At 46.7% G+C, this 12,354-nt stretch overlaps 3 protein-coding genes across 14 annotated transcripts in view; 2 read left to right on the top strand and 1 right to left on the bottom strand.

Annotated features, from left to right (window-relative positions):
• Positions 1 to 12,354, top strand: part of klhl35 (kelch-like family member 35) — a 103,222-nt gene that overhangs the window by 86,823 nt on the left and 4,045 nt on the right. The gene's annotated exons all lie outside the window — the stretch shown is intronic.
• Positions 3 to 4,071, bottom strand: kcnj15 (potassium inwardly rectifying channel subfamily J member 15). 12 transcript variants are annotated; one of them, XR_015500635.1, is made up of 4 exons: positions 3,923 to 4,034; positions 3,581 to 3,764; positions 524 to 1,762; positions 3 to 317 (listed from the first exon to the last, which is right to left on the bottom strand). XR_015500635.1 is itself a non-coding variant. In XM_087269908.1 (3 exons), the coding sequence occupies exon 3, from the start codon at positions 1,744 to 1,746 to the stop codon at positions 739 to 741; it is 1,008 nt and encodes a 335-aa protein (XP_087126034.1). In that variant the 5' UTR covers positions 1,747 to 1,762; positions 3,581 to 3,741; positions 3,923 to 4,071; the 3' UTR covers positions 3 to 738. The 12 variants fall into 12 exon arrangements, 4 of the variants coding, with proteins under 4 accessions (XP_087126034.1, XP_087126033.1, XP_087126035.1 ...); XR_015500632.1 differs by having other exon boundaries at positions 3 to 357; positions 484 to 1,762; positions 3,581 to 3,976; XR_015500634.1 differs by having other exon boundaries at positions 484 to 1,762; positions 3,581 to 3,976.
• Positions 6,178 to 12,354, top strand: part of kcnj6 (potassium inwardly rectifying channel subfamily J member 6) — a 32,284-nt gene continuing 26,107 nt past the window's right edge. The window contains exon 1 of the mRNA XM_087269905.1: positions 6,178 to 6,714. Coding sequence (XP_087126031.1) covers positions 6,709 to 6,714 — 6 coding nt within the window. The 5' untranslated portion in view covers positions 6,178 to 6,708. The remainder of the gene's footprint in view (positions 6,715 to 12,354) is intronic.

Genomic DNA, 12,354 nt, shown 5'->3' with positions numbered 1-12,354 from the left:
CACATTGTCTATTGTTACTTTAATAAACAGACCAGGGACTGTTGACCCAACACACACACACACACACACTCATTCACCAGCAGAACACACACACACGCTGTCCGAGCGTCTCTGTTGCCACAACAGTCATGAACTCTATAATGTGTCTTCTCTGCGGAGCTGGAGTTGAGTTTAACACACAGATATTGTACAGGAAAGTCTCATTTATTGAAGAGAAACATCAAACTACTCGTCTAAAACAGCCACAGAAGCTGCATCTGTCAGAGAAACAACCCAGAAGACAGAGCTGTGAGCAGCCCCGCTGACCCCCTACACTCCTCCACTGTCCCATCAGCACCCCAGTCCCCCTCTGTACTCCTCCTCCTCCTCTGTCCCATCACCGCCCCTGTCCCCCTCTGTACTCCTTCTCCTCCTCTGTCCCATCACCGCCCCTGTCCCCCTCTGTACTCCTTCTCCTCCTCTGTCCCCTGTCCCCCTCTTTACCCCTCCTCTGTCCCCTCACTGCCCCTGTCCCCCTCTGTACTCCTCCTCTGTCCCCTCACTGCCCCTGTCCCCCTCTGTACTCCTCCTCTGTCCCCTCACTGCCCCTGTCCCCCTCTTTACCCCTCCTCTGTCCCCTTAGCGCCCCTGTCCCCCTCTGTACTCCTCCTCTGTCCCCTCACTGCCCCTGTCCCCCTTTGTACTCCTCCTCTGTCCCCTCAGCGCCCCTGTCCCCCTCTTTACTCCTCCTCTGTCCCCTCACTGCCCCTGTCCCCCTCTGTACTCCTCCTCCAGCTGCATCTTCTCCGCAGTGTGACTCTGTTCTCTGCAGATCTGCACACTGTGGAAGAGGCTGAAGTCTGCGCTCAGTGTCCCGCTGGTGTTGGCCAGCACCGGCCTGAACTCCTGCCCCCACAGGATCTCCTGCGGCAGGTATGAGGTGCGACTTTGGCAGGATGCGGCCGTGGACTCCACGGTGGCATTCAGCGTCAGCAGTAGCTCAAAGTCCCGTTTCTGCAGGCTGTGTGCGGTAAGGTCCGCCAGCGGGCTCCTCTCGTCCAGCACGTGGTAGAAGGTGAGCGGGAGCAGCAGGAAAGGACACTCTCCACTGGAGTCCATCTGGAAGTCCACCGTGGTCTGGTGTACCAGTGTTTTCTGGCCCTCCAGTGTGACGTGCGGCGCCAGCAGCTTCCCTGACAGCTGGCACTGGATCAGCAGGCTGCTCCGCATGTTGGCCACACGCACCATCAGGCACCAGCGTCCGCCCCTCCGGCACACCACCGCACACCGGCTGAACTTGATGGTTCCCGCACGCTTCTTAGGCCGTGCTAGTTTGGCAAGAAAGGCTCCGGTCACGAAGATCTCAGCCAGCCCTGTGAGCACCAGCTGCAGCACCAGTGCCCCGATGGCCAGCGGACACTCCTCCGACACGTGCCGAAACCCATAGCCGATGGTGGTCTGGGTCTCCAGGGAGAACAGGTACGCTCCGGTCAGTGTGTGCACGTTCATGACGCAGGGTGTGTGGTTGGAGGACGGGTCTGCATGGAAGTCTCCGTTCCTCAGGCCGATGAGGTAGAAGAGCACACCGAACACGAACCACGTCATGACAAAGGTGGAGGCGAAGAGCGTGATCTTATAACGCCACTTCATGTCCACCACCGTCGTCCAGAGGTCATGCAGGAAGAGTTTGACCATGCCCTCCACATTGTCAATTTTTACGTTGCTGCGTCCGTCTTTGGAGACGAGGCGGCGTACGGTATTAGTCATTCTGGCGGATTCTGACCTGCAGGATGAGAAGTGGAGGACGTTATACAGTCTAAGACAACGTTATTATAATCGAAGACAATGTTATTATACAGTCGAAGACAAAGTTATAATCGAAAACAACGTTATTATACAGGCGAAAACAAATACAGTCAAAGACAACTCTACGGTCTGAGAAACTTTACTATAAGACAACATTATTATAATTAAATATAATGTTATTAAACAGTCTAATACAGCATTACTATAGTCTGAGACAACGTTATTCAACAGTTAAAGACAACGCTATTATACAGTCGAAGGCAATAATCGTTGGTGAGGTAGACTTGGGTATTGGGTGAGATTAGGGATGTGGTTTAAACTTTATTTCTACAAGAGCTAATAAACAGCTAATATGTTGATGAGAGGCAGGTAATAAGTGTAATAAGGGTTATTTCTTTAGGTTTGGCTAGAATAAAAGCAGTTTTTACATTTTTTTAAAGTTATTTTCAGAGGTGTAATTCACCCAAAACTGAAACTCTCCCTTTATTTACTCTTCTTCATTCACCTTCACTTGTCACAAAGCAGTTTTCTTCTCTTTTTCTGTTGAGCGTTTGTTTTTCCCGCTATGGAGATGAGTGGTTACGGGTTTCTAACTTTGTCAGAGTATCTACAGAATAAAGAAACTGGTTACGGCAGACTTTAAAGGTCTCTTTAAACTGAATACTGGCATCTTGCTAAATAACTAGTAACATATTATGTACTGTGGCAAAGACAAACGAAATTAATCATTAGAAGTGAGTTATTCATGAACTATAAGGCTGAAAATGTGTTGAAGAAAGCTCTCTGTTAAACACAAACTAATTTTAAATGAAATACTTCTGCCCTCAGATGACCCCTCATCATCCTGCAGAGCAGCATCACAGAAATAAGCAGTGAACTCTGTCATCAGCCCGTCAGATCTGACCGGGTTTACAGCGAGGATTAGGAGCAGCTTATTCTCCATTCTTACACCATTCTGATTTAGGGATAAGGTTACAGTTTTCACAGAAGACGCTGATCCAGGAACATGTAGTACTCTGCACAGTCACAGGCACTCTTCAGTGTCTTAAAGGTGCAGCATGTAGGAGTGCGGTCCACATTCAGAATGTTGGAGAGTGTTTATTCATCGGGCCCTTCTTCCGACATGTGAGCTTTACCTGCACAGCACTTACTAGCTGGCCTCCGTTACACAAACATGAACATGCAGCACCTTTAAACACAAACTGATCTAAGCAAAGGCAACAGCGGTGAAGAGAAACCCTGTGGCTGCCACCTAACACACACCTAAAACCTGTCCTGATTATGAGTGTTTACAGCAGCCGCTTACAATAACCCCGTCAAACAGAAAAACAACATTCTGCTTCAAACAACACTCTCTTCATTCTGACTCATTATTTTGGAAAACAACACTATAATGTGTGCTTGTCTGGAAAATGCTTCTTGATTTAAGAGTTTTCAGATATTTGGACTAGAAACGAGACAACAACTGTACTGAACTCATGCTTGCAGTGCACCTCTCACCATCCATGTTGTTAGTGTTGGAGATACTCTGGTTAATCAGCAGTCTCTCAGAGTTGTGAATTAACAGAGCAGCTCCAGTACACACACACACACACACACACACACACACACACACACACACACACACACACACACACACACACACACACACACACACACACACACACACACACACTTTCTCATATGAATATAAGCAGATTCATCACAGACTTTATTCTGTCCGGTGTGAGTTGCAGTGTGTGTGTGTGTGTGTGTGTGTGTGTGTGTGTGTGTGTCTCAGGTGTGCAGCTCTTACCTGTCTCCTGAACGCTCTGGCTGCTGGTGTGTCCGTGTGTTTGTGGCGCTGTGATTTTGTAGTTAATAAGAAGGACATTACAGTGTGAGGCGTCACCGGTAGAGCCGGTTCTCCCTCAGCTCCTCCTCCTGCAGTCCAGGCGGTCAGTGCTGTACTGTACGCTGTTATGAGTCCAAACACAGACCTGTCTCACATACACACTCATTAGCAGATTAGCAGAAGATGTGCAGAGATTATACCGTGCAGAACTATCAGCATTCACTCTGCAGTTCAGTGCTACTTTACAATAACAGAGCATGAATAATGATGCACTAATGCCTGAACCAGTTAAAGATCACCTACTCTGCCCCTTCTCAACAGCTGTACACGCGTCTCTGCTGTCTCTCTCACGTGCGTTTGTGTGTGTGTGTGTTTGAGCTGGCAACAGCACACAGATGATGTCCTCCAGCTCTCTGAAACTGACCCTTTCAGGCTGTGATCCTCATTGTGGTGTTTTGGTGACTGTCGCTTTAAATGCAAATGAGATTGAGCTCGTTTCAGAAGAGGGCGGAGCTACAGACGGCAGATGTGAAACAGCAGTGTGTGTGTTGTGAGTGCTGCTCAGGTGTGTGTGTGCTTCAGTGTGTGTTGATGCTTCTGTCAGTCTATGTGGCTCCTGTCTCTGTTCATCATCACCTCCACATCTATAATCCTCTTAGTCTATGCTGACATCATCTTCAGCAGCTCAAACACTCTAATGGCTAATGGACAGACGGCTGCTTCTCACTCAGGCCTGCTGGACATGCTAATGAGATGGGCACTAGTGGGCGGGGCTCGGCTTAGTCCCATTATTAATCTGGTGTTGCCACAGCGGAATGAACCACCAACTATTTCAGAAAACCGGAGCACCCAGAGGAAACCCAAACCAACACGAGGAGAACATGCAAACTCCACACAGAAACACCAACTGACCCAGCCGAGACTCAAACCAGTGACCTTGCTGTGGGGCGAACGTGCTACCCACTGTGCCGCCCTTTAATGTAATATAGTTTGGTATATTTCTCTTCGGCCCTCAGCTCTTAGTGATGTTTGGTTTTGGCTCTTCATATATAAAAAGGTAGGCTGCCACTGCTCTGTCAGATCTGGCCTTCTCCTACAGCTTGAGACACGTCGTCTGAATGTCAGCGTTGTCATCCTGGAATGAGTGTGATCATGGGAGACCTGCTTGGCTCTAAATAACAGAAGTCACTATGATTTAGGTTCCAGCTGAACGTGCAGTCACCGGGATTGAGTGGTTGAGCTGGCTGTTGCAGTCTATATGCTAAATAATGTCGTCCACCAGCCTCTCCTCCGACATGGTGCACATGCGGGTTGCCAGATTGACAACACAAACAAGAGCAAGCGTGCCGGAAGATGACTGTAAGCTGATCAGCAATTGTTTGTGTTCCTAATATTTGTGTTATTAAAATGAAATTAAAGACCAGCTCTGTGTGAGTTTCACACCTCTGAATCTGCATCTTATTTCAGAGGCGTTTCCTGTCCTCTAGAGGGCGCAGTCTCAGCATTTTTACACTGAATTGAAATGCTGTTTTCCACCAAGGCAACACAGTGGCTCAGTGGGAAGCTCTGTGGCCTCACAGTAAGAAAGTTGCTGGTTCGAGTCTCGGCTGTGTCAGTTGGTGTTTCTGTGTGGAGTTTGCATGTTCTCCCCGTGTTGGTGTGGGTTTCCTCCGGGTGCTCCGGTTTCCCCCACAGTCCAAACACATGCACTATAGGGGAACTGATCAACTACACTGGCCGTAGTGTATGAGTGTGTATGTGAATGTGTGTATGGGTGTTTCCCAGTACTGGGTTGCAGCTGAAAAGGCATCCGTTGTGTAAAACAGGCTAGAAAAGTTGGTGGTTCATTCCACTGTGGCGAATAATGGGACTAAGCGGAAGGAAATGAGTGAATGTTTTCCACAGATCTGATGACCTTTGACCTCTGCTGAACATGACTGTAGTAATGGCGTCATGCTTGACGTGCCACATCAGCTCTGTGTGGAATGATTGGATCAGGCTGCTGATCTGTTGGTCTGGTGTTCGGGCAGATCTGCATGTACAGTGTTTCGTGTGGATTCCAGACCCCTGTGTTGAGTTCTGATCTCCTCACTGACAGGATCAGTATAACTCTGAAGTGTCTGATTAGCTGTGTGACACATGTACAACATCTTTACAGAAATCTGCAGTGACATGTCTAGTCAAAACAGCTTCTCCGAGTGAATATTACAGTGCTAGCAGTAAGCGCTGGTCAGTTTGCTAATAACCCTCATTTTCCAGCCAGACCAGCTAAAACCAGCCTGGAAATGGCCAAAACCCCTCTAAAACCAGGCTGGTCAACCAGCTAAAACCAGCCAACCAGCCTAGGCTGGTTTAAGCTGGATTTTTCAGCAGGGCAGGGTAACGGCTGAGTAATACTAGGGTATTTTTATGGTTAAAATGCAAATACACGAGTCACACACTCACAAACTGTGTGTGTGTGTGTGTGTGTGTGTGTGTGTGTGTGTGTGTGTGTGTCATAAGTATCCTGCAGATGGCAGAAGAGCTCTGGTGAAGTCAGCACAGTTGGTCATGTGATCAGTGAAGTGACGTCATCTTTCCCGCCACGCTTTCATCTGTAACTTTCCACACTTTATGACTGAAACTGACATATTTAATGAATGTCTTAGACTGGCTCAAACACTACAGAAACAGCAGCAGACTTGTGGATATCAGAATTAATGTTTGATGACGTCACTGAAGTTCTTCGTCTGTAGTTGTTTATGTTGTGTTGTTTATTCTTTATATCATGATTTACTATTCTTCAGTTAAGTTTCTGTTATTATTGTCACTATCATCAGTTTCCTGTGTGAGCGACGGATACTTGAAGCATTCATCAACAATGAATACATGAAGACTGGAACAGACTTATCCAGCGATAAGAGGAGTGATGCAGCAGAGGGCGCTGTTACACATCTACTGAAACACAACACACACACACACACACACACACACACACACGCAGTCGCACAAACAGCACATGCATGTAGATAAAGCAGAAGCTGAAAGAGCTGAAAGAGCTGATGTGCTGCAGGACTCCATCTCCATCACTGAAGGAGGATTAATCCCACATGCAGGTCAGTATGACGGTGGATGAACAAATCCCCAACACCAGCACAGTGTCACTCCAGCAGCACACATCACACACCTGTACACTTTACTCTGTGTTTACTGTTGAGCTATTTCACACTCAGCACTCTGGCTGACATGAGCTTATGTGTGTGGGAAAATGATCTAGTGTTGGACACACACACAAACACACACACCCACACACACACACACACACACACACACACACACACACACACACACACACACACACACACACACGGGGAAAGAGAATTAGAAATGAACAATGATTAAGTTTTATTTCTCCAGATCCAGCATCTCTGTGTAAGAGAGAGAGAGAGAGAAAGAGAGAATGTGTGCGTGTCTGTGTGTATCTTTCTCTTTCTGTGCATGTTTGTGATGTTTGTGTGTGAGAGAGAAAGAGTGTGTGTGTGTGTGTGTGTGCGCGCGTGTGTGTGCATGTGCGCGCGTGTGTGTGTGTGTGTGTGTGTGTGTGTGTGTGGTCTCAGTGTCCACTATGTTATATGGACCAAACTAATGATAAAAATGAAAGAATAAACATTGTTGACCTTGTGGGGACATTTCCTGGTCCCCAGGAGAAAAATAGTTCATGAGTCATAAAGTTTGAGAGTGTGTGTGTGTGTGTGTGTGTGTGTGTGTGTGTGTGTGTGTTGATGAAGTGTAGTGGAGGCCTCAGTTTCAGCCAAAGCACTGCTGTCTGTCACACACACACACACACACACACTGCAGGGCATGTGTTAATAATGAATAATCAGAGTTGATCTGCTTCTGTCAGACGCTTCCCCTGACCACCTCACTCACCATCCTGCAGAGACACGAGACCATGAGGAGGAGATCACGCTTACTCCTGCTCCAGCAGCTCTCTCTCTGTGTGTGTGTGTGTGTGTGTCTGTGTGTGCGTGCGCAAGTGTGTGTGCAAAGGGAGTGATGGGCTGAGGATTATCGGGCAGGTTTGTGTTGTGTTTTGGGCAGGAAGTGAGCAGCTCTCACAGCATCAGCTTCCTGTACATGTTGGTCAGCAGCTGCTCTCACAGTCAGAGATCAGACACACACTTCATCTCAGCCTTCAGGATGTGTGTGTGTGTGTGTGTGTGTGTGTGTGTGTGTGTTGGTCCACATCATTCTAGTGCATGTTTGTGCTTAAATCTAGAGGTTCAATCAAAGATGAATAGTCACAGTGGGAAGATGGAGGATCTGGTCTTTGTGTGTGTGTGTGTGTGTGTGTGTGTGTGTGTATGTTTATGCATGTGTATATTTCGTGTGTGTGTGTGTGAGAGCAGGTCCGTCGCTCAGTGGCAGCAGGAGGATCTTCTCTGTGAAATATGGGAATTGATTCTGCAGTATCTTGTTAACTGCTGATTTAAAGCAGCAGCAGACGTGTGTGTGTGTGTGTGTGTGTGTGTGTGTGTGTGTGTGTGTGTGTGTGTGTGTGTGTGTGTGTGTGTGTGTGTGTGTGTGTGTGTGTTCAGCATCACAGTAAATCTCTGATAACTGAGCGCCTCCTTACAGTAGTTGTGTGTGTAGAGATGCTGTGACTGTGACTGAACGCTGGATCATCACTGCAGTCCTCCTGATGCTTCAGAATGTGCAGATTTGATCATCAGGAAAGATTGATAATCGTGATCAATATAGAAACAGACTCGTGCAGGCTGTGCTTTTATTCATCCATTCATTTCCCCTGAGCTCTGTCTGTTGTTTATCAGAGATCTTCTATTCCAGTGTGAGAGCTGGGTCTTCATCTACAGTGAGCACGTTCTGCAGTTATTGGCTTTATTTTCTGTTTAATGATGAGGTTAAATGCTGCATTTAGTGACATGTTAAGCTCTGTTTAACATGCCAAAATATTTCCTAAACAGTTACAATAAAGAAAAATGAAAAAATAGAACTAATTTATTGCATCATACATCATTAGGAAGAAAATGAAACCTGCTTTTACATTAAAAACTGTAAACTACTGTCATTTATCAGGCAAATAGCAGACTGGCAGCTCATTCAGCTCTCCTCAGTCAGAATTTGGCCATTTCAATATTTAACAATCAAACTCCACACAGAAACGCCAGCTGAGCCAGCCGAGGCTCGAACCAGTGACCTTTTCACTGTGTGGGGACAGTGCTACCCACTGCGCCAGCATGCCACCCCATTAAAACAGAATGATCATTCATTCATTCATTCTCCTTCCGGTTAGTCCCTTTATTCATCAGCCGTCACCACAGTGCAATGAACCGCCAACTATTCCAGTATATGTTTTACACAGCGGATACCCTTCCAGCTGCAACCCAGTACTGGAAAACACCCATACACACTCACACTCATACACTATGGCCAGTGTAGTTGATCAGTTCCCCTATAGCGCATGTGTTTGGACTGTGGGGGAAACCGGAGCACCCGGAGGAAACCCACACCAACACGGGGAGAACATGCAAACTCCACACAGAAACACCAACTGACCCAGCCGAGACTCAAACCAGAGACCTTCTTGCTGTGAGGCCACAGTGCTACCACTGACTGCTCCTATGTGTTTTGAACTGAGCTGTATCCTCTATGGTTGCTCCAAAGCAGCACATCGGTATATATGTGGCATTTGGCAGCAGTAGATACGTCAGATGGTTTAAACAGTGCAGATATGCAGGCTTCACCATATCCTGCACAGCCGCATGCGGCGCTAACAGCAGGAGCATATCTGCAGTCCTACAGGGCCTGAGCAGGGGAAAGAGGAACATGGAGACCATCACATTTGGACTGAGCATGTAGATTACAGAAAGGCAGGAACACAAACACAGAGGTCCTGATATTCAGTCAATTAATAATCGATCAGTTGTTGTGTCTGTGTGGAGTTTGCATGTTCTCCCCATGTTGGTGTGGGTTTCCTCCGGGTGCTCCGGTTTCCCCCACAGTCCAAACACATGCGCTATAGGGGAACTGATCAACTACACTGGCCGTAGTGTATGAGTGTGTGTGTGAATGAGTGTGTATGGGTGTTTCCTAGTATTGGGTTGCAGCTGGAAGGCCTTACATCACATAAAACATAAGCCAGAGTAGTTGTCGGTTCCTTCCACTGTGGTGACTCCTGATGTATCAGGGACACCCAAAGGAAAGCGAGTGAGTAAATGATGAGTGATCATCTGTGTGGCATCAAACGTACAGATTCAGCTAAAGCCTTCAGTGATGAATAAATGATGAGGTGTGGAAAGCAGCGGTTCCTTATGTTCCCTCCTCTAATCTGTGTGTGTGTGTGTGTGTGTGTGTGTGTGTGTGTGTGTGTGTGTGTGTGTGTGTGTGTGTACTAGTTTAGCTGTACATATGAGGGCTCAATTGTCTGCACTAATGTAGTGGAATTAGAAAATAATCCAGTAGTGTTGGGATTTAATTTGAATTGAGACATCACTGATGATGAAGGTGATCCATCACTCAGAGCATGCTGCACCAGTGTCTGATGACTGTCAGATGAGTGTGTGAGCGCTGCTGCTCTACAGGCTGAATTAGGCCAGATATCACACCTTAACCTGATATAAAACAATGGAAGTCGACATAATGTCCTCACTAGGATAGGAAAACTAACCTGTGTGTGTGTGTGTGTGTGTGTGGCCTTTGATCTGCTCTGATACACTCAAACATGATTCTCACAGTGTGTCACAGCAGGTCATATGCTGTCTGCTGCTCACTGCCTTTCATGTCTGTGTGTGTGAGTGTGTGTGTGCGAGTGTGTGTGTGTGTGTGTGTGTGTGTTTGACTGTGTGTTAGTGTGAGAGAGAGTGTACCTTGCATTCCTTACATTGTGGGGACTAAATGTGCGCTCACCTACAGCAATACCAGTAATTTTGAGCATGTGAGGAGATTTTCTTTGGTCTCCATGAGGAAAAGGTGTGTGTGTGTGTGTGTGTGTTTGTGTGTGTTATCTAGTGTCTGTGTGAAAGTATGTGTATGTGGGTGTCTGTGTTGTTTGTGTGTTGTTAGTGTGTGTGTGCGCCTGTGATTGTATATTAGTGTTTTTGTGGGTATGTGTATGCATTTGAGGCAATGCAGTGGGTAGCATGATCGCCTTACAGCAAGAAGGTCTCTGGTTTGAGTCTCGGCTGGGTCAGTTGGTCTCTGTGTGGAGTTTGCATGTTCTCCCCGTGTTGGCGTGGGTTTCCTCCGGGTGCTCCGGTTTCCCCCAAAGTCCAAACACATGCGCTACAGGGGAACTGATCAACTACACTGGCCGTAGTGTATGAGTGTGTGTGTGTGTGTGTGTGTGTGTGTGTGTGTGTGTGTGTGTTTTTGTGTGTGTGTGTGTGTGTGTGTGTGTGTGTATATGACAGCATATGTGTGTATGAGTTTGTGTGTGCGTTAGTATGCATGTGTGTATGATGTGATAGTGTGTGTGTGTGTATGTGAGCGTGTGAAGGGCCCCAGGCTGTGTGTGAATGAATGTGTACTGGGTTGCAACTGGAAGGGCATCCGCTGCGTAAAACATATGCTGGATAAGTTGTCGGTTCATCCCACTGTGGTGACCCCTGATTATACAGGGACTTAGCCGAAAAGAAAATGAATGAATGAATGAGTGTTTATGCATTTGTGTGTGTGAGTGTGTATCTGTGTAAGAGTGTGTGAGATTGCTTTAGATTGTTTTTGTGTGTTTCAGTGTGTTTGTTAGTGTGTGTGTGTGTGTGTGTGTTTGTGTGTGTATGATAGCATATGTGTGTATGAGTTTGTGTGTGCGTTAGTATGCATGTGTGTATGATGTGATAGTGTGTGTGTGTGTGTGTGAGCGTGTGAAGGGCCCCAGGCTGCGCTCCGTCAGAGCAGCTGTGTCTGTCACTGTGCTGATCTGCAGTCATTAGCGGTCGGAGCGAATGGACTCAATCTGGCGTCGCCTGTGCAGCTGCTCGGGCCCCGGGGCCCTGTTGACGTCCTGTGGGAGCCGCGGTGGCCTCAGATGCTCCCGACTGAAACATGCTGATCACAGGACTCTCCTGAGCGCTTCGGAACCTCCCGATGTGTGTGTGTGTGTGTGTGTGTGTGTGTGTGTGTGTGTGTATGTGTGTGTGTGTGTGTGTGTGTGTGTGTGTGTGTGTGTGTGTGTGTGTTTGTGTGTGTGTGTGTGTGAAACTGAACCGTCCACAAATGCTGTTCAGTTTGTGAAGCATGATTAATGTGAGTAATGTTCAATAAGATGTGACATGGACAATATTGTAGTCATTTATAATACATACTACAGTGTTTATGAACCATTGTACCATAGTAAAGTGTATTAAACTATTATTTACAATTCTCTGATAATGAACGCTCCAGCATACTGTAATAATAACTGTAGTGAACTGATAAACTGTAATATGAGAGATAGTTTAGTTTAACTGCAATAAACTGTGGTGGATTGTAGTATAATATACCCCACAAGTGTAGAAAACTACAGCACTGGCTCAATTGTTCATATTACTATACTTGTTGTGTTACCATAGCAACTGTAGAATCGCCACATTTGTTTATATTACTATAGGTGTTGTGTTACCATAGCAACTGTAGAATCGCCACATTTGTTTATATTACTATAGGTGTTGTGTTACCATAGCAACTGTAGAATCGCCACATTTGTTTATATTACTATAGGTGTTGTGTTACCATAGCAACTGTAGAATCGCCACATT

The sequence above is a fragment of the Danio rerio genome, chromosome 10 (assembly GCF_052040795.2).
Source record: "Danio rerio strain M-AB ecotype USA chromosome 10, GRCz13ab, whole genome shotgun sequence".
NCBI classification, from domain to species: domain Eukaryota; kingdom Metazoa; phylum Chordata; class Actinopteri; order Cypriniformes; family Danionidae; genus Danio; species Danio rerio.
This window is presented reverse-complemented; position numbering and strand designations above follow the sequence as displayed.